The sequence below is a fragment of the Hydractinia symbiolongicarpus genome, chromosome 11 (assembly GCF_029227915.1).
Source record: "Hydractinia symbiolongicarpus strain clone_291-10 chromosome 11, HSymV2.1, whole genome shotgun sequence".
Lineage (NCBI taxonomy): Eukaryota > Metazoa > Cnidaria > Hydrozoa > Anthoathecata > Hydractiniidae > Hydractinia > Hydractinia symbiolongicarpus.
The window spans coordinates 26,558,580-26,580,576 of NC_079885.1; the positions used below are offsets into that span (position 1 = coordinate 26,558,580).

The 21,997-nt window shown below is 34.1% G+C and overlaps 2 protein-coding genes across 2 annotated transcripts; one reads left to right on the plus strand and one right to left on the minus strand.

The window, feature by feature from the left end:
* Positions 1 to 3,559: 3,559 nt before the first annotated feature.
* On the minus strand, positions 3,560 to 9,731 carry LOC130614369 (zinc finger protein 391-like). Its single transcript, XM_057435795.1, has 4 exons — positions 9,631 to 9,731; positions 6,347 to 6,526; positions 5,812 to 5,932; positions 3,560 to 5,667 (listed from the first exon to the last, which is right to left on the minus strand). The coding sequence occupies exons 1-4, from the start codon at positions 9,694 to 9,696 to the stop codon at positions 4,154 to 4,156; spliced, it is 1,881 nt and encodes a 626-aa protein (XP_057291778.1). The 5' UTR covers positions 9,697 to 9,731; the 3' UTR covers positions 3,560 to 4,153.
* Positions 9,732 to 11,097: 1,366 nt separating this feature from the next.
* LOC130614324 (borealin-like) lies at positions 11,098 to 16,555 on the plus strand. Its single transcript, XM_057435751.1, has 13 exons — positions 11,098 to 11,245; positions 11,389 to 11,483; positions 11,632 to 11,665; positions 11,796 to 11,833; positions 12,778 to 12,818; positions 12,976 to 13,016; positions 13,135 to 13,166; positions 13,554 to 13,627; positions 13,982 to 14,071; positions 14,283 to 14,324; positions 14,705 to 14,798; positions 15,129 to 15,215; positions 15,819 to 16,555. The coding sequence occupies exons 1-13, from the start codon at positions 11,110 to 11,112 to the stop codon at positions 15,882 to 15,884; spliced, it is 870 nt and encodes a 289-aa protein (XP_057291734.1). The 5' UTR covers positions 11,098 to 11,109; the 3' UTR covers positions 15,885 to 16,555.
* The last annotated feature ends 5,442 nt before the right edge of the window (positions 16,556 to 21,997 follow it).

The window sequence follows — 21,997 nt, forward strand, 5'->3', positions numbered from 1 at the left end:
AAAACTCACTATCCGCGAAATTCGCGAAAATTATTTGCTGCGAAGTTTAGATTATTTTTTTTTCTTTTTAATAAATAATTTACACTTCTTTTTTCTTTTCATTTACCCAGAACTACCTAATCTGAATTTCAGAAATCTTATTTAACATTAGTTCCCGCAAAATTAATTCCCTTAAGTACATCAAGACTATAAACAATTAAAATCAAATTTACATATCCACAGATGAAAAAGACGTTTACGCGTATAATTAACGAATGATTAGATATTAAGAGAAATATAATGAAATTGTCCACAAACACACAGCAGTCTCCATAGTTTTGTCTTGGTTATCTCTGTTATTATGCCTTGATGTTCCATTTGTTTATGTTTACGATCAGGAGATTACACAATGCAGCAAAAAAGGCGCAAAAGATTAGGAGGTTAATTATGCTTAATGTGTTCGAACTCTTCTTACGAATCGAATGTTTTTGTGTTTGAACATCAGAACAAATGATTTCCTCGTGATACTGAGGAAGTTCAAATAAGTCGTTAAAAATATAAAAAAGAAAGCTATGAAGCTTGTTTTTATCGCAGTAATAGTTTGTGGTTGCTGGTGGAGTTTTAGCGCCTGTTTATCTGTAAAAAATATGATGATTCGAAATCCTGTTAAGGTTATACGCGACAGTGTATTAGATAAAGTAGTGATTGACAGAATTAAACGTCGCGACGTCGTTAAAGAACATCACGACGTATTTTTGACGAGGATTAATCACGACAGTTACGACGAAAACATAAAACATAGAAGAGAAAGACGATCTCTACATATCGGAGACGACAAAGAAGAAGCTGCCAAGATTAGAAATTTGATATTTTTTGGAGAACCACATGTTCGGAAGGTGCGACAAAGTTTAGACAGACAAAACAATGAAATATTAAAAAAACTTGATCAATCAATCGAAGATAAGTGGAAAATTACGCAATCAGCGCATAGTTTAGAAGGGGGTAGGCGAGTCAATGTACAAGCGTCAAAGAAACACATCACTGTGCCATTAAGTGTAATGGCCGCACGTGTCATGGTACCAGCAAGGGAGGAGAGTAAGTCTTTGGAAGTTTCAACGCAATCAGACGATGGAGTTCTTCAAAGCGAAGAAAAACGAGACATTCACCTGCCATTAGCTGCGTACGGACGTTAAATGCTGATGATAACTATTTTTGTATAAATAATATATTTTTTTAGATGTTTTTGTTTGTAGGGATAAAATCCTATTAGCCAAGCCTTGTAATACTTTTTGAAGCATTTATGCCACCAAGTGTATTAATTGTCGCGTGCTAATTTTTGAATTTTTGAGAATTTTAAATTTTGCGAATTTTGGCGGCACTTAATGCACACAAAATGTCTTTTGCGAAAGTAAATACACAGGAGAAAAATAAAATAGAACAAAAAAAGCTATTCAATTACTCGAGTAATGTAAATTTTTTACTCGCGAAAGTTACCACTCGTAACACACACTACTCATTACTACATTACTTTAATTTGGACTTAAACTTGAAGTGCACTCACTGGTGATGACTTTTAAGTATCTCAAACACAAAATTTTCAAGCCACCATAGGGTGTGTTGTTCTATATAATATTCAGACTTTCTCTAAAGATTTTTCAAGGGAAGAAAGTGTTTGCAAAAGAAACTTTTGTCGTTCATATTCACCACAAAACTTCTTTATTTTAATCCATTTTAGATTTTTCGTTGAAAAAACTGTCGCAGGTCTTTAAAATTTATTTTTACTCACAAAAAATTTTGCCAAATAATGATTATTTATTTCTACTGTGATAATTTTATTTACGTTTTGGAGTTATTTAAAGGGCAAAAGTTTAGTACACGATTACTTTGTCATCCAATGCCGATTATTTTCTTTTAAATTTTCTATTCGAAACATTTGTAGTTCGGAGAAACTACAGAACTTTTTCCAAAATTGCAAAAAGTTCTTCCCTAAAGTCATTGTTTTCTTGAAGAGTTTTGTTGAAATACACGGAATATCAACCTGAAATAGTTTTTTTTCTTACCTATCCCGTCTCGTTGTGTTGTTAATTTTAGGAACGCTGGTTAAACACTATTTCGCCAAATATTTTGACTTCACTTCATTATAGTTATAATAGATCACTTGGTCTGTTCATTTTTGCAACAGGATTATGAACTGCACACACACACACACACACACACACACACATGAATCATAGTAAGTGTGCCCACTACCATAGTTACCAAGCCAATTTACGTGAAATCTGTGGTGTGTATACCGGAAGTAGTACAAAAGCTGCTGTGAAAAAATTGGCAAAACGCGCAGAAAACAATCAGAACATTTGCTATAGTGCTTTATGATGCTTATTACACGATATGTTGTTTTATTTACGTTTGTATACTCTTTCGTAAATTTACAAATTTTCTTTTATGGCGTTTATCAGCAGGTGGTAGAAAAATACCGGATGCTTTTGATATGTCAAAATATAATATCCACTATTACATTCTTGTGTGCCTAACAGCTGACCCGCGCTAAAACATTGTTTTCACTCTAAACCTTCTTATCTCACCACACAGTTACTACTAGGAGTTCACAGTGGTGAACTATTCTAACGTAGAAAAGCTATTTATTTTCCTACTTCTCGGCTAATCAAATTTTTAACCCTCTTTTTTCACTTTTCCTGTTTAGTAAGTTTAAGTTCCCGGCACCGCCTCTGCCCCATATATAACAAGATTTTTTTTGGCTACGTAAGATAGAACGTTCGCAGTCTCGTCCCCAGCGCTTTTTCTCTCTTTCTGCCAACCGACGGCGAGAACAAATAGCCGTCCGGAATTATCAGAAAGAGAAAAAAAGTCCTGGGGACAGAGTTGTGAATATCCGATGTACCTCCTCAGTAAAATTAATTTTCGCAAAGTTAATAAATCGTAGTATTTCACAAGAAATAAATTCGCGAATTGCGCGAGAAATAAAGGACTTAGATATAAAAAACATAAACTTGAAGTATTTGTTATATATTGTGCGGACACCTGCTGCGTTTTCACCCTCAGCCAATATAACCTAGAAGGGTCATAAATTTCGCGAGGATTAATTTTTGCAATAATTTTTTTTGAAAACTAATTTCCGCGAAATTGAATGTCCTTAAGGTACGCAAAGCTGAACATGAGAGACCAAAGAAGCAGCGGGGGTCTTGTAGAAGCAGTCAGGGGGCTTGTAAATTACTACTCTTAGCAACGGTGACTGTTAAGAGGAAATTAAAACACGTTAAAAGTAAGATGTCTTAATTTTTCCAACGTGATTATTAAAATGTCTAATTTTTTTGCTAACCCTACTTTTTGTCACCTAAAGTTTCATAACTTTGAGCCGAAAACACTTTGCTATCGTCAAGTTTTGTTCGAAAAATCTAAATAGGTAACAATTACTTGCAGACCTTTTTGTTTTGATTGGGCCAATAAGATTACACATTTTTTTCTACATTAAATAAGGGTTCCGCCTAAATATTTCTTATAAACTTTAAAATAGATTAAAATTTCTTTGGTCTAACCCCTATGTTACATCAGTAAATTTGCTTTTTTTCGCAATTTCGCGAGTTAGCAGTTACAACTACTCATGTTCTCAACCTTAGTTTCTTTAAAAACGTCCAAACGCGGTAGGGTGGCGCACACATTCAAAAGTCAAGAATTATAAATTAACTCTATTTTTTCAGAATGGATATTATAAGGTTTGTTTGACATACAGAATATAAAATTAACATTGTGACGTAAGAAAATGAAGTAAGTAACAAATGAGACGACGCATGAAATTACAGATAATTTTACCTTTCTGAACCAGCATGTTTAAAGGAAGAAAAAATATGAAGCGCATACGCATGAAAAAAATACATCTACTTATATCGTAAACGCGCACACAAAAAACCTCTGGGCGTTTCCAAGGGGTGTTTATGTAAGGCAGAGTTCATTATAACAATAACTATCGGCAAACATTTGCCGACGCGAATCACTTTTGTTTACAGGTCGGCGTTCGCATCGGTAATTGCAGGGTCCCGACGTTAATTAAAATTAAAAATTTTTGCCAGGGATTTATTTAAGGCTGGTGTATTTAATCATGGACGCGTTTGATCAAGCTTTTGCGGTGTATATGGTTATGCGGTCACTCTCCGTTTTAAACACTTTCAATGTCCATATTTTTTTCACTATAATCATCACTCGTAGAAACCAGGGTATCACTTATTGCGGCCGAAACTTCTTGATCTGCTTCTGCATCAGACAAAGGATGATCATCAGGTAGAGATTGATCAGTGTTCTCTTCCTGGGGTGTCTGTCTCCTTTCAATGGATGCTTGTTCCACTACAATGTTTTCAGTCACAACTAAATCTGAATGTTCGAAAGTTTCTTCGTCGTGTTCCTGAACTATAGCTTGTATGGATTGTACGAACTGGTTTCCATCGTCCATTTGAATAATTTGGACTTGTAGTAACTGGTTATCTCCTGGTTGCAGGTCTTCGTCCATTTGCATCTGTATCTCTTGGTTTTGGTCTATATTATTTTCTTCGACATCCGGTTTATTTTCCATACTCGTTAAAACAGTTGGCGGAATATCACAAACAGCGTGGGCGAGCATGGAAACACCATCATTCTCAACGGACGAAACTTCAACTTGGCTAATCGGGTTTTCGGTTGCATTTGGTTCCTGAATAACAAATCGAACTTGCTGATTGAGCGTCTCGTTATCCAATGAAATACCTTCATTTAAGTTATAGCCTAATGATTGGACCAACTCGTAAACAGGTTGCCCGGCTTCTCCAGCATGTTGCGACGACAAGTGCGAAACAAGAGAAGCTTTACGTATAAATTCTTTACGACAAAGTTGACATTGAAAAGGTTTTTTCTCAATGTGTGTGAACACGTGTCGACGAAGTATGGAGCGATCATTAAACGACTGATCGCAATGGTCACACTTGAATGGACGTTCGCCAGAATGAATTAGGATATGCCGCTTTAAACTATTGCGATCCTGAAAAGGTTTATCACAAAGATCACACTTAAAGCCGCCCTCTAAACTTCCATTGCACCATAACACATGCTTATCATACTGTTGTTGGCGGGAAAACAACGCCCCGCACGAATCGCATTTGTAGCCATTCTCAGCACGGTGCAACAACATGTGATTTTTAAGTGTGGAACGCTGCCGAAAATCTTTATTACACACTTCGCACTTGTACAACTTTTCCGCAGTGTGAATGTACATATGTTGTCGCAAGTGTTCGTTGCGTGTAAATCGCTTGTTACAACTAGGACACTGGAATCTTTTTGCGCCAGTGTGTGTGATGATATGTCTTCTCAGTGTGGATTTATCGCTAAAGGCTCTCTCACAGTGGTCGCATTTAAATGGTTTTTCTTCCAAATGAATATACATGTGGCGTTTTAAAGTTGACCGTTCTGAAAAGCTCTTAAGGCATGTTTCACACTGGAAGGATTTTTCTTGGTGATGTGATTTAATGTGCGTTTTTAAGGATTGGGCGGATCCGTAAGAACGTAGACACACATCGCACGTATGCTTCTGTAAAGTTATATACTTCACGACTTTAGACGCCAAGTTACTGTCGTCCACAGTCGATGATATACTTTGGGTAATTGAATGTGTTAAACTATCTACATCTGTAGACACGGGCATAGCTAAAATAAAAAGCAAAACTAATTATACGCGCTCCATATTTTGTCAGCAAAAAAAAAATGATCACGCTTATGCTAAAATTCAAAAATTCTGAATAATTTATTTAAAAACTACGAAGATAAATCGTGATTGTAAGAAACATCTACCTTGCATTTGACTGTTGTCGTCTTCTTTTAACAAAACACTCACAGCAAGACCACTTTCAGGATTAGTCTCTTCTACTTCATCTGCTTTGGCAGAATTCACCTCAGACGCATTACCCTCAGACTATGTAAAATATAAAACACACCACGTAACCAGTGTAAGCTTCCTTATTAATATTTCACAATAAACCATATAAAATAAGACATGTAATGAGGGTCAAAATTTAACTTTTCGATAGTGAAAAAGTATTATTATTCGACCATGTCTAATCCACAAGCATTGTTTTTTCTCTGGTTACTTTTTCTATTTCTTAAAAAAATTCAAGGAATCAGAAAAAGATTTCAAAAATTTACTTTTAAGGTATAAGTCAAAATCGCTGCCATCTTGAGTCAGTTTGGGTGATTAAGGGATTCCAAGAAAAAAGGTTCTTTATGAGTCACTGGAGTTGAAGAAGGGTGATTAGAAGGTCAGTGGGGATCATTGGAGTGGTCGGAGGTGGTTTATTATTACCCATTAGATTTCCCAAAAGACATTTACCTTATTTTTATTCTTCTCTTGTTCAACACTTTCCCCTGTGGTACTTTTATCTTTACCATTTTGTACTCCACTGTGCTCCGACCAAAATAAATCCAATAATTCTTTCATATGATCCAAGGAGTCTTCAGCTTCCCAAGTATAACGAACCCATTTAATTTTATAATACCTCTTTCCATCTTGCTAAAAAATCGTATACAAATGACTTTGTATAACTTATGTGTTTAGCAAGTATGATAAACTATGCTAAAATTATATCATCCTCTGCATTTAAAAAGACAAAAAAATTTTTTTTAAATTAATTCCTTCTGAAAACATGGTGGCCATGTTCAAACAGAAAAATTTAAATGCATGATGGATGTACCTTCAATTTTGCGTCCAGCACAATGAAAACATAACTGATTGAAGTAAACAAAGGATTCAAGCACACAAAAATATTATACACTAAACCTTGTTCCTGCAAATAGAAGAGAGTAGTTAAGAAAAATCAATTAAAGTTTTTTTTTAGATAATTTTGTTCTTAATTTATTTTAGGATGATAAGCTAATTTCCCTGAATAGTCACATCTTGTCTAAATGCTGTAAATGCCTGCACATATTAAGTAAGACAAGTGAGGCAATTTCGTAAATAAAATTTACACAGTATCTGTTTAATAAAAACCTATATGCCTACATAACAGTCTTTAAAATGGTGAAAAAACTACTGGATCCTAACAATACAAAGCTACACACCTTACTTTCCCATTTGTTGAATACAAATAACATGCAATCTACATGCCTAGCATTCCCCATAGCAAACAAAACTGCCAGAAAAACCATGACAAGTTTTAGTAACAAACTGTTAGTTTGAATTGAATTATATATATTGGATTATGTTTTTATTTATAGAAAAACAGTATATGAGCTGTGATGCGTTTTTTGTAATTTTAATCCAATTTTACAGTTTTTCAAAAAATATGTCCATGAATCAAAATAAGAATCGGTATATATATTGTTATTTTAATTTGAATATTTTGATTTATGTGACACGAAATTAAACAAATCGAAAATTTATTAATCACTTAATTTTGTGCAATAAGTGGCACGTTTTTGGGCCTTATTTGCATATTATATATACAATTGTCTCTTTTTTAATAACTATATATAGTATAAATGGTCATCTGCTTTGCCTCTCTGGTTTAAAATATTTTAAATTATTATTTTAAAAGACTTTTTAAGTAAAATTTAAATATGACGTTGTAAGAACTATTTTCAACAAATTATCCCTAAATTCAGTATGTTAAGCGAGCTAAGAGCTGTGGTAGTGGAGCCAAATTGAATATCTCTATAATAATAGCTGTCGTCTGTCTCTGCCCGGACCCCCCGCTGAGTTAAAAAATGATGTAACGGAAACACGAATATCAAATGCAATATATTTTTATGCGATATATATAAGAAGAAAAAATTATATATATCGATAATTGTGTTAGAATTACCAGACATCCTGGTTAGTATATCAATGTAGGGCGAATAAAAGCTAAAATATATGGTAAGTTTAAATGGACTGTTAAAAGGTAAGATAAAAAAGCATACCTTGTAAACAGGAAAGATGTACAACTTTTTCAGTTTTACAAGTTTTTTTTAAAAGTTGGAAATGTTCAACTTTTGCTAAGTTTTTTCTATTGAAATTACCAGAATGATTAATGAACTATTGTTTAAACTAAAGATTTGAGCATATTTTTTCAATTTCTAATCATAACCGCTTTTTTTCTTTCACCGTTTACCCTGCTGCTGCTATAACAATGCCTGCAATGGAAGATTTCGTATTTTTTCTTTGGTACTCATTGTAAAAAGAGAGTTTTTTTAAAAAAACTTATGCATTTTATATTAACGTGTACACAGGTACCTGCAACGAAACTTAGCCTTAACTAGCAAGAGTGTCAATGAATTTTGAAAATTTAAGATCCTTGTCAAAATTTAATAGATTGATGTTAAAATCTCCTAGAAGAATTACCTTGTCAAGGATAGAGATAAGCAGAAGTATAAAGTCTACAAGAGTCATGGAAAGATGTTTGTAAATTGAGAAACCAGACATCCTGGTTAGTATATTAATGTAGGGCTAATAAAAGCTAAAATACATGGTAAGTTTAAATGGACTGTTAAAAGGTAAGATAAAAAAGCATACCTTGTAAACAGGAATGATGTACAACTTTTTCAGTTTTACAAGTTTTTTTTAAAAGTTGGAAATGTTCAACTTTTGCTAAGTTTTTTTCTATTGAAATTACCAGAATGATTAATGAACTATTGTTTAAACTAAAGATTTGAGCATATTTTTTCAATTTCTAATCATAACCGCTTTTTTTCTTTCACCGTTTACCCTGCTGCTGCTATAACAATGCCTGCAATGGAAGATTTCGTATTTTTTCTTTGGTACTCATTGTAAAAAGAGAGTTTTTTTAAAAAAACTTATGCATTTTATATTAACGTGTACACAGGTACCTGCAACGAAACTTAGCCTTAACTAGCAAGAGACAAGCAGAAGTATAAAGTCTACAAGAGTCATGGAAAGATGTTTGTAAATTGAGAAAAAGCCTTTAGAAATTTCTCCAAAAGTTGATTCAAGGATTTCTGGTAAATATAATAACTTTTGAGACCTTGGCTACACAAGGATTTAAGGTGTTCCTAAAAATAGAGAGAAGTTACTCCAGCCACAGCTTCAGTTAATGTGTGTGAAAAGCTTTATAAATTTGGAGTGGAAAATCAATATTGCTACATTTGATAAAGTTTCACTAATTTCAATGACCTTAAAAGTATGGGATTTCCACTTCATCCCAGAGTGAAATGGCGAGGCCCTGTTACAGATCCTTAATTATGACTCACAGCCATTTCTATTTCATATGAAACTTTGAAACCTCTGTAAATGAAAAACAACAGGAGTTTAAAACCTTTTCTGCTAGCTAGCTACCACCTTTTTAGCTAACTAGCTAACCTACTGTATAAAGTTGGCAACTTTTTGCTGCCTTGTCAGTACACAATGTTTTTTTTTAAAAAAAGAAAAATTTGTAATTACTCTAATATATTTGAACAACAGAAACAACGTGAACTGGAATCAGGTTTCGATTTCGTTTATGAAGCTTTTGTTTTCTAGGGTCGGCTGGCATTCGATGGGCCCTCTCCTTGGTCGTTGCTGCCTTTTTGGTGGCCAGGGAAGGGTGGTCTTTATTATTTCAAAAAATGGTCGTCGCCAAATATTCAAAAATTTCAAACGTTAATACCATTACTTTTATAAAAAATGCACATACGTCTTACCTGTCCAAATCCTGAATCCACAACTTTTTCTGCTAGGAAAATGTCCTCAATCGAATTTTCAGCCATCTTGTGTAGAAACTAATTATCACGGCAGTAAAAAATATCGGGTTAAAGTTAGCGCATGCGCTGTTTAAATCGAATTTATATCGCGGGAATAAATCAAAACAAAACAAAACGAAGAGCTGTAATATTGTAAAATTTACATATATTTATTTACTTCTTTGTATTTTTAGTAGGTAAAGTTATAATTAGATGTAAACAAATCTGAAATGAAATTGTGAAATCAAAGCTTCTATTTGGGCTACCAAGAAAATTTTTTAAACAAATAGCTAGCTAGCTCCGGGATTTTTTAGCTAGCTATCCCGTCGTGGCTCCTTTTTTGTCCTGCACCATACCAGACCCCACAGATGTATGAACTTGTTATATATTAATTTTATGCCACATTACTTTCTTTTCATGAAGGTCTATTGTAAGACATAATTTTTTATTTTGTCTTTATATAGCTAGCTATATAAATAATATATTTTGATAATTTTTTTAGTGCACCTTCTACACACTCAACCATAGTGCTGTGTTTTTCCTGCGTGCGCAGAAATGGAGGTAACTTGTCCGCTTGGTTTGTTTACATTTTTACCTCCATTTCTGTGTGCGCATCGGGCATTACATAATCACTTAGATGCGCACACAATTAAGTATCAGGATTGTGATTCCACGTATTGTACCATGTTTTACTCAAATGGGCACCCTTAAATAGATAGATATAAATGTGCATATTTTCCACATTTATCATTTCAATTACCTCACCTGCTCTACCTCTGAGTGTACCAACATTTATACTAGCCATCCGATGGTAGATAACACTAACTTAGTGTTATCTATACCTTGTGATGTGATAGCTGCTCACACCTGAGATCTGTCCTACCATGCGCAACACCTTCACTCCTGAGTCCCGTTTAGTCCCGTTCACCAGTTTGTCTGTTAAACTGTTCTCACAGCCATTAATAAGAAGTTTTTAACATTGCTTTACAGCTGGATGCCTTTCTTAATACCGAACTGAGTGTTTTTTAAAGGGCACCAACACTATGTGGCATTCCAAAGGACTTCCATATAGGACTTTAAACTAGGGTGTGGTGAAGGACGTTCAACTCCTCTCTTGTCTCATTATGAGCTACGCAGACCCAATTAGAGATGCGCTCTACTAGACAACTCCTGGCAACATCCAATGGCTCACACAGTGTGCCATCTCCCCAATTTTGCTCACATGGCTTGGGTTAACTCGGGGCTATGGTAACATTCACTCCCCCATGTTGAATCGCCATCAAGAGGAATCAAACCCCCTGTCTCCCGCACGGGGTACGAAAGCTATAACCACTAATCTATGGTGCCACATTCCGTAATTAGCAACTAGAAGAATGATAACGTACATTAACATAAGAAAAATTCTAACATTTATATATTTGTATTTAGATCAAAATTAAAATGCCAAGACGTATTTCAAGAAAGCCACTAGCCCAAAAAAATAAAAACATCGATCCAGATGCTTCGCTTATAGCTGATGGTAGTGATGACAGACTTTTGAAGAAAGAAGCTTTCCTTAGAGATTTCGATCTTCAGAGTATGTAGTTTATCGTAGTTTCTTTTTAAATCTTTTATTTGCTCTGACCATTCATAAAACAAATCAATTTTGCTTGAATTATGCTTTCACAGCATTCTTCGGCTGTAGTAAATATGTATTTGTTTGTATTATATTTTTTGTAGTTGAAAGAAGAATATTGGGGATGGAAACAGAAAAGAAATCTATCATTGCAGATATCAGTAGAATGTTTACAACACAAAAACTACTGATAAAAAAGGTTGGTCTAGTAATTTAATCTTTCTAACTGGTAAATAACATTCCCTTCAAGTGTGCTTCAGGTGACTTCAAGTAAAGAAGCGATACAGTATGAATATATTTTTACAAAACTGTATTTACCTTGTTTTTATGATTATTTTAATTTTTAGGAAATAAGATCAATGAAAATTAATGATTTTATAAGTAAGAGTAGATTTATTTTTTTTCATAATTCTCTTGTGTTTTGTTTCCCTGTTTACGTTTTGTGTCCTATGTCATGTCCAAAGCGACACTTGGAAAATAAGTAAGTTAATACTATGAATCATTGTTTCAGATGCTGGTGGGGATTTGAAAAGCTTAGATTTCACTGAGGTATGTACATATAAATAATTTTAAAGTATATCTTAAAGAAATATTTCGTTATAAATTTCAAATATACATAAAATAATGGCAGTTGATCAATAGGTTGACCCAATCTAAATATTAGCAGGTAGCAATTTGCAATTTCAGGCTTGCCACACCTAACATCCTAAATAACCTTAAAAATAAAGAGCTATTACTTTACTAAATAATCTCCCGAAAACCCCTGAAAAAAATGATCCTAAAAAATGGTTTTTAGGACAATCCTCAGGATTGGGTCAGTAGTTTATAAAGATAGAGAACAATTGACCCTCAAATGTTTTTTTTTTCGGCTTAATAATGGCGGATTCCTTGACAAAACAAGTCAAAATCTTTAAAAAATACGGGTTTGTTCCTTTAATTAAACTGTCCGATTAAATGGATTGTGTTGTTCAAAACAGAAGTTAATTAGGAAATCCAGGTAGGTCTATTGAATTTTCTCTAGTTATTAGTTTATCCGAAAACTTCTAAATTTTCCTAAAATTATGAAGAATGTCGCAACAAAATAAAAATTAGCACCTAATTAAGATCTATGACAAGTTGCCTACAGTGCTCCTGGATCAACAAAATATTGAAATTGGGCTTTTTATTCTCAAATTCGAACCCTGTCATGACCTGGATAATAAAATATTAATCTTGTTTAGCAGGTGGAACTTGCTTTTGCAACCATATTTCTTAAATTATATCTTTGCCTTAAACATCGAAAAGTTATAACTGGTTATCATATAAATTCAAAAACCCTATATTGAGGTAACAGGTGCAAAAAATAATTTTCGTTGCAGTTGAGTTTAGTCTTTTTTAACCATTTTATGGCATCTAAATCACAAAAAAAAGTTGTCGTCAAACTGTTAACTCGTTGTTTTTGTCATGAACTCTTCACCGTATAAAGTAAAATCACGCTTGCTGTCTGTGTTTAGATTTCTTCTGCAGTATCTGAAGATGTTAGTTTTCATGACATGTAAGTTATGTGCATGAGTTTTAAGCGACTAAAATGGTTATCAAAAGCCACAAAAAGTTGTTCTTTTATAGATGGTTTCTTATTTTTTATATATTTTTCCATATGATAAATTCCCTCTAAGTTATCTTAGTAATCTTAGTTAAACTAAAATTTTTAGTCCACAAGAAGAGGAAGCTGATGTCACATTTAAAGCACCTAGTAAGTCACTATTGACTTTACTTTTTATCTTTTAAATTAATTATACATTAACCTTTTCTATATTTATGTGTATGTGTGTATGTTGTGTGTCCCCTCATCAAAGTGCTTTTACTTGTAGTGTCAACTGTGAAAAGATCTACTCGGAAAAGGGTATGCATAAGTTTGTGTTTTAATTACGCCTATCTACTCGTGTTTGTACCCATGTAATGCTCTGTAATGTGGTGATTTCAGCAGAAGATTGCATTTGTTCTGTGCCTAATTTGATCTCAGAAAGGCTGCCTGAGAGAGACAAAATAAGAAACGTTGCCACTTATTTACATCACATTGATGGTTAGTGCAGAACATAAATGCACCTTAGTAAACATTTGCATTATTAATTTACCAAAACATATTTTCCAATTAACTGGCTGTAATTAATCTTCTTATAAAAGTTGTGGCCTTAAAGAAAGAAAAACTGTTAGAGAAGTAGTAGGAGATGACAAGACGTAGCTTTGTAACTAGTTTGTTTTGTTCACGCCATTCTGTTAAAATGTATAGGGTGCTGCACCAGTGGGACCATCACCATTAGTAAAAGATGCACCATTGACAAGAAGTCGTACTGGGAAAGGAACGTAAGTAGCTAGTTTGGGTAAATCAAGTACTTTTGAAACAAGAATCATTAAAATCTAGTACAAAATAATAGTGCTTAAAAAACGGAATGTTTATGAAAAATGCTGACATCGACAAACAATATTACTGACAGTCATTATTTAAAATGTATTGGCTTAGACATTTATACCAATTTTTATGACCTAAAACAAGAGAAGTTGGTTGTAGGACATGTTTGACACCTCCAACGCAACCCGCCCTGCTCAACAAGACACCCGCCTTCCCTTACGCCAACCCATCTACCTACCCGCCCACCTCCTATAATGAGACATTTTACACATGCACAAATTTTTATCTTTATTTATATTTTTGTTTAGCACCAAAAAAATCAACCAAACACCTATGTGTGCAGGTAGAGGTAGAACTGTGATGGAGACGCCAATGATTACACCGAAATTTGATCCCAGGTATTTTTACTCTGGCCTTGCACATCTTTGAATTTTGTAAGGATGTTGTTTAATACAAAAGATAGGAAATTAAATCCTTTATTTTAAAAATTGAATATGATTACCACAACTTTAGCACAAAAGGTTCTGTGTCGTAAATTTTAGATCGTCCTCCAAGTTACATTTGTATAAAAGTCACACTGTGCTGTAACTTTTTTATTTTCTCTTACAGGAAACCATTAACTACTGCAAGAGAACCAAAGATGGGAGAAACGTATGTATTGCGTATTCGTTAATTTGCTGTTTATAAACATTGCAACTTATTACAGGATAATTACTGAAAATAATAAAAAAAGTCATGCATTTTTTTTTTGGATTAGGTAATTTTCGTATTTGGATAAATTTATTTTTACATTATAAGCATGCTCATATTTCATGATATGTATTGATAAATTGAGTTGATTCAGTTATATCAGTTATTTTTTGTCATCTGTTTTTTGACTTAAATGCCATCGCAATCATAAGAAGTACCATTTAATTTTGTAAAAATGAGTTATGGAAATGTCATTTTAATATTTCTGTAACCACCTTGCATTATTGCGGCTATAAAAGCTATAATCTTTTTGTCCTGATAAAGAATTTTCGTTGTTGTAGTTTGTTATCTCTTGCTGGTTCTCCTGTATTGCAGAATAGCAGAGACATCACTACAAATAATGAAAATGTGGTATCGCTATGTTTAAGTAAACAGGTAAACATGTATATCACTTTTATTTCGATGAAATCTGCGATAAAAGAAAGTGTCCATAAATCGCATTTTTTTTTAAAGAATAAAATATTCATTAATTTTCTTTTAGCTGTTGAAATTATAGCTCCTACGTATTGAGTGTAACTCACTATTTTATATTATAAGAAAAAAATTAAAAATGCTGATATGTTCGGACAAATATTTGTAGCACAAATTTATCGCTTCCCCAAACCCGACTTTAGCAATGAGGAATGATATCGATCAACTAACTCCACTAAAATAACATTGTCAAAATTTCTTACTCTGAGAGTGGTAGTATTATTTCTTTTTTAGCAAACATATCTGGGAGGTAGCTTATTCGAGATGTCAATGAGTCCAGGCACATTAATGGCAAGCAAGGATAGACTTCAAGAAGCAATGGTAAGTACTTGTAGCAACTATCTATACGGATTTTTATGTTCTTGTGAATATTTAAATTTCTTTAATAAATATATATATATTTCAAATATAATATTTCTTTTAATAAATATAGAAATAGCTTTTCATGGTGGTGAGTGATAGTAGTGAGAATCCAACATATTTTCTTTGTAAAATGCATTGTTAACACTCCCCGCTAGAATTTTCCAAAATACTTTAAAATCAAAAGACTACAAGTGGAGAAACTTTCCAGAAAAATCCGTCCGAAATCTCTAGTCATATAAAATACGGCTACCGTTGGCATTAAGTTAAAAACGATTCAAAATTAACAAAGGTAAATTGTTAAAAATCAACTGCATTTGATAACCGCCTCTGTTGTTTTGTATACGCAACTTTTTAGCGATAATTTTCTTCAAAACAGGGTGCTTGCTGTTTGCCCAAAATATTTGGCTCGAAAATTATAACGCTGAAATTTGAAAGTGTGTTAAAATTTAACTTAATTTACTGAGATTTTTAGCATTTAATTTATGAATGGGACAAAACTAGTCTAGCATATGAATTGTACCATTTTCTACTCGAATTTCACTTTATTGTTTGTTTTTTTAGAACGCAATAAATTCGCGCTTGGAAGATCTTGATTCTCAGTTGTCATCCAAACTGAATGACACATAGTCACGTGTCAATCAGTGAACGAATTTTTACACAAGCATTTTTTTTTTTTACTTTACTATTTTATTATATCATATTTTGTTAATATTTTTTGTTACCTTATGTGGAGGTGCGGTTGTTTTGCAGCGATTGGATGTGGATTACAGAGAAACTTTTATGTAAAGTATTGATTATACCGCAGAATGATATTCGATTCATCAAAGTTTCTTCTTCTTCGTGCGATGAGAGAGTCAACTATTACACAATATTTAACTTTTTAATTGCACGATGAGAGAATTTATCTATGAACAGCTAAAATTAGAATAAAAACATAGATCATTGAGCCGGATTCAAGTCGCTCAAAATTGAAATTTAAACAACGTTTAAAACGTGCAATATTTTGTCAAAAATGTTGGTACCTGTAAATAATAACACGAATAATTACTTACATGGGAATTTGTGTTAATTTCACGGCTTTAGAAAAATTTCAGAATTAAAAAAAAATTACGACACATCTCTTAACATGACTGATTCGCGAAAATTAATCTTCGCGAAATGCATATTGTAGACCTCGCGAAAGTTAATCCACGTGAGATACGAATTATAACTTATATAATTATAATTACAACATATTCTTGTGTACTGTATGCCTTCTTATAATTAACAAATAAAAGTTGAAGAGGTAACAACAAGTACTTTATTACGTGATTATCTGTGCGCGAAGCAGAAAGCAGGAATAGGTGTACACATGGTTATGAGATGCCGCTTGGTGCACAGGTTGAACGTATGAGATGCCGCTTGGTGCGCTTGGTTGGGTAGGAGACAAGATCGTGACAAAGGTGAACCCGTGGAACATTATGAGATGCCGCTTGGTGCACAGGTTGAGTAGGCGACGAAATCGTGAAAACCCTTCAGGTGGGTTTCCACTTGTCCGTTTGGTAGGAGACACGGGAACGGGATAATAATCACGTGAGCATGCGCATTACGATTTTCTTGTTGTCCCAAGGGATAACAAGAATGGGAAAAAACGGGACAAAGTTGAATCGAGTTCAACTTTTTCCCGCTACGTAACGGCACAGGGCATTTACTAGCCAATCAGATTGTAGTATTTTTGCAAGCGTAGCATTTTATCTTTCTGATGATGTTGCTTTTCTACGCTCGTCAAAACAAACTTATTTCAAGATGGCGGAGTACGCAGAGACAGATAAAGAATTTGATACAGAATTGTATAATGCAGAGGAGGATGCTTTCATCATGGCAAATCAACGGTATTTGCGACAGAAACAGAGCATGGAGCTGCTCGTTAGTGATAACAGAGCTATAGCAGAAACTCTAGAACAAGAAGATGGACCAGCAGCAGCAGCTATTCATACTACATCACAACAACATCAACAACCTTCCCTGAATAGTTGTCTAACCCACATTATTTTTCTATACTTCATACTTCTTTTGCATTTCAAATGATAGAATAATAATAATAACAAAGTTCTGCTGCTGAGTTTACTGATGAAGGCTGCCATATTTGTTTATGTTTTGACTTTTGGCGCGTTTAAAGTTTGTTTTTCCCGCTTGTCCTGTTCCCGTTCTCATTTAATGGAAATTGGTTTTTCCCGTCTGTCCCGTGCCCGTATCTGCTACCAAACGGACAAGTGGAAACCCACCTTAAATATCCATCATTCTGTAGAGTAAGATTTTGAGATATGAATATTTAATTTTAAAAACAGTTCTGTGCAGCATTTTAAACTTGCTTAGGTCAAGATGAAGAGGGTGAGAAGACCAAGAAATGGAGGGTCAATTTACTTAACACTGCGCACTTTTTAAATGACACTGCGAAATGTCCGGTTCCGAAAATGTTTACTTTGTCGAATATTCTGTTTAATTATACACAAACTCACCGTGCCTTTGTTTTCAACAATGGAAAGAGTTCCAAAATGATTTTGAAGGTCAGTAAAATGTTGTTATCTGAATCACATTATTCAACATGGTTGTCGCTTCTTTGTTTTCAATAAACTTCCAATGGCCGGTGTTCCGTGCCTATCCTCTCAAGGTATGCTATTAAGGCAGCCTTTCTGGGGCGAAATGAAAATTTTAACCTCTTGTGTAACCTTTACAAATGGTTACTCAATTTCGATCGGAATTAATCTCATTTCGGGTCCATGTAGATGCTACCCAGGTTTGAGTAATGACTTTATAAAGAAATATCTTCTTCTTTTAAAAACCTCCTTACTTTTTCTCTTTTAAATGGTTGCATTCATGTTACATCAAATTAAAAAAAAGGGATTAAATTTAAGTTCTTTTAAGGATCTTACGAGTAAGCCGAATGCATTTCATAAATTGTGGTATGTGGTATACTTCACCTCGTCCCCAGGGTCTCGTGGTTTCTGCATCGCTACTAAATTCATCATAAATGCAAAATGCCCTGGGAACGAGGTTGTAGCATGTTATAAAACAAAAATCCGTATAAGAATTATTTACCTTATCAGAGCCGAAACGATCAATGTTTACTATACAGATTTGTTTTCTTTAGCTGAAAAGTTACGTTTTCTTCTACTAGATAACTCACCAGTAACTCCATATTGATTTTGACGCTTAAACAGTGATTTGATGTACCAGGCACACAAAATATATACGAACTAGCCCGTGGAATACCCCCGGGAGTTTTCCCGCCACAGCAAAGTCGATAAAACTATACCGCACTTGTTATTTATAGCTTGAAGGTTTTGTCCGTGGTTAATATCGTCACAAATAGACAGGCTTATAATGGCTATTATATAGATGTCCGAGAATATATTTTGTCAAGAGTACGAAAATAGCAAAACGTGGATTACAAGCAGAAAAACAGTGTTAGAAGTCTGATAGGTATTTCGTTGTTTTTTAGTTGTGACTCTATAGTGGTTGGTAGGTATTTCGTTCCTTGTTTTTTAGTTGTGACTCTATAGTGGTTGGTAGGTATTTCGTTGTTGGTTTTTAGTTGTGACTCTATAGTGGTTGATAGGTATTTCGTTGCTTGTTTTTTAGTTGTGACTGTATAGTGGTTGGTAGGTATTTCGTTGTTGGTTTTTAGTTGTGACTCTATAGTGGTTGATAGGTATTTCGTTGCTTGTTTTTTAGTTGTGACTGTATAGTGGTTGGTAGGTATTTCGTTGTTGGTTTTTAGTTGTGACTCTATAGTGGTTGATAGGTATTTCGTTGCTTGTTTTTTAGTTGTGACTCTATAGTGGTTGGTAGGTATTGCGTTGCTTGTTTTTTAGTTGTGACTGTATAGTGGTTGGTAGGTATTTCGTTGCTTGTTTTTTAGTTGTGACTCTATAGTGGTTGGTAGGTATTTCGTTGCTTGTTTTTTAGTTGTGACTCTATAGTGGTTGGTAGGTATTTCGTTGCTTGTTTTTTAGTTGTGACTCTATAGTGGTTGGTAGGTATTTCGTTGCTTGTTTTTTAGTTGTGACTGTATAGTGGTTGGTAGGTATTTCGTTGTTGGTTTTTAGTTGTGACTCTATAGTGGTTGATAGGTATTTCGTTGCTTGTTTTTTAGTTGTGACTCTATAGTGGTTGGTAGGTATTGCGTTGCTTGTTTTTTAGTTCTAACACTATAATGGTTGGTAGGTATTTCGTTGCTTGTTTTTTAGTTGTGACTGTATAGTGGTTGGTAGGTATTTCGTTGCTTGTTTTTTAGTTGTGACTGTATAGTGGTTGGTAGGTATTTCGTTGCTTGTTTTTTAGTTGTGACTCTATAGTGGTTGGTAGGTATTGCGTTGCTTGTTTTTTAGTTCTAACACTATAATGGTTGGTAGGTATTTCGTTGCTTGTTTTTTAGTTGTGACTGTATAGTGGTTGGTAGGTATTTCGTTGCTTGTTTTTTAGTTGTGACTGTATAGTGGTTGGTAGGTATTTCGTTGCTTGTTTTTTAGTTGTGACTGTATAGTGGTTGGTAGGTATTTCGTTGTTGGTTTTTAGTTGTGACTCTATAGTGGTTGATAGGTATTTCGTTGCTTGTTTTTTAGTTGTGACTCTATAGTGGTTGGTAGGTATTGCGTTGCTTGTTTTTTAGTTGTGACTGTATAGTGGTTGGTAGGTATTTCGTTGCTTGTTTTTTAGTTGTGACTCTATAGTGGTTGGTAGGTATTTCGTTGCTTGTTTTTTAGTTGTGACTGTATAGTGGTTGGTAGGTATTTCGTTGCTTGTTTTTTAGTTGTGACTCTATAGTGGTTGGTAGGTATTGCGTTGCTTGTTTTTTAGTTCTAACACTATAATGGTTGGTAGGTATTTCGTTGCTTGTTTTTTAGTTGTGACTGTATAGTGGTTGGTAGGTATTTCGTTGCTTGTTTTTTAGTTGTGACTGTATAGTGGTTGGTAGGTATTTCGTTGCTTGTTTTTTAGTTGTGACTGTATAGTGGTTGGTAGGTATTTCGTTGTTGGTTTTTAGTTGTGACTCTATAGTGGTTGATAGGTATTTCGTTGCTTGTTTTTTAGTTGTGACTCTATAGTGGTTGGTAGGTATTGCGTTGCTTGTTTTTTAGTTGTGACTGTATAGTGGTTGGTAGGTATTTCGTTGCTTGTTTTTTAGTTGTGACTCTATAGTGGTTGGTAGGTATTTCGTTGCTTGTTTTTTAGTTGTGACTCTATAGTGGTTGGTAGGTATTTCGTTGCTTGTTTTTTAGTTGTGACTGTATAGTGGTTGATAGGTATTTCGTTGCTTGTTTTTTAGTTCTAACACTATAGTGGTTGATGGGTTTGGTGTTAATTAAAGAGTGGTCAAGTTTCCAGATTTATAAGTGGTGGCGCTGCTTAGATGGGTTGGTTAGGAATATAAATGGGTTTGCTTCATTTGCGCTTTTTTAGAGCTTAAACAAAAAACACTGGGAAATGAATCTCTTGTTCGACAATTCCACAAAATAACAACTGTTAGAAAGAAAAGAAAGAGTTATTGACAGTAAAAGCATTCAGGGTATCCTGGCCAATCTATCAAATCGTTCTTGTATACCAATCCTTGTACATTTCTGTTTGGTCGAAATCTCGTCCACACGTAAATTAATTTTTCATTTGCATCACTGTTATGACTCTGTATCACGTCAAATAATTCGTACGCATCATACTGAAGTAACTTCTGATCATATTCAGTGGTAATATTGTTACTTTTGATGGACATGCGATAAGGATTCGCATCAATGTAAAATCGAAAGCCATGATATTCGAAATACATTTTTACGTCGATTTAACTTTTGTGTCAGATGAGGTAATGGTGGATTTGCTAACTTCATTAAGTAAACAAGTCGACATACAAGGAACAGTCAGCACTGGCAAGGCCAGGGAACAGCAAGGCAGGGGCAGGCGTCTTAATAGAAAATCCCCCCCCCCCCCTGCAACTCAAAGATTATGTATACTCAATATTTCTAGGATATGTATCATATTAGACCAGGAGTATAGAACATATTGAGGAGCAAATATTTCAAATTTAATAGCTCATAAAAAAGGTGTCAAATTTATATCGTGTCAATATACAGTTAATCATGTTAGCAGAATTATGTGCCAATATAAATATTTAAACAATCGGTCATAACGCCGAAAAAACTATCATTTTTTGATAAATCTGAGATTAAAAATTAACTTGGTTCCAATGACAACAACATTAAAAAGTCAAGAATTAGAAATAATCAGAGAAGTCCACGAGAAAGGCAAAAAGGTTTAGTAAAAAACGCCTTTTTGGTTTCTTGTGCCTACCAGGTTCATCAACACAAAACTTTTTAACAAAAAGTAATAGATCTATTACAAAAACAAAGCATCTTTGGGCTCTATAAATTAAAGTGATCCCCCCTCTACGACTCAAAGATTACCTATCACTCAATATAGCTAACATCATATACTTATGAATACCTGCTTCTTGTAGATGCAAGATAATTATGCTTTTCGTAGCCCTGTCCAGGATTTGAACCTGGACCTGTCATTTGTATGAGTGTCATAGCCATTAGACCAGCAAGGCATAAATATATACAAAACTTTACAGGTGAATATTATATACACTTAGGAATTTACAGCACACAGCCTAGTTAATTAACCTTTTGAGAAATGCTGGTTAAGGCACAAGTAACTGTGTTACCTGGCGTAAAACACTTGGTGGAACTGTTAATACAAATTGTAAA

Excerpts from the sequence above, each read along its gene's own strand:
- LOC130614369 (XM_057435795.1), bottom strand. The coding sequence starts at position 9,696 with ATGGCTGAAAATTCGATTGAGGACATTTTCCTAGCAGAAAAAGTTGTG. Across the intron at positions 6,527-9,630 it reads TGGATTCAGGATTTGGACAG|CAAGATGGAAAGAGGTATTA; the intron begins GTAAGACGTATG and ends ACGATTTTTTAG. Across the intron at positions 5,668-5,811 it reads CGACAACAGTCAAATGCAAG|CTATGCCCGTGTCTACAGAT; the intron begins GTAGATGTTTCT and ends TTTTTATTTTAG.
- LOC130614324 (XM_057435751.1), top strand. The coding sequence starts at position 11,110 with ATGCCAAGACGTATTTCAAGAAAGCCACTAGCCCAAAAAAATAAAAAC. Across the intron at positions 12,819-12,975 it reads GATGTTAGTTTTCATGACAT|TCCACAAGAAGAGGAAGCTG; the intron begins GTAAGTTATGTG and ends TAAAATTTTTAG. Across the intron at positions 14,325-14,704 it reads GAACCAAAGATGGGAGAAAC|TTTGTTATCTCTTGCTGGTT; the intron begins GTATGTATTGCG and ends TCGTTGTTGTAG.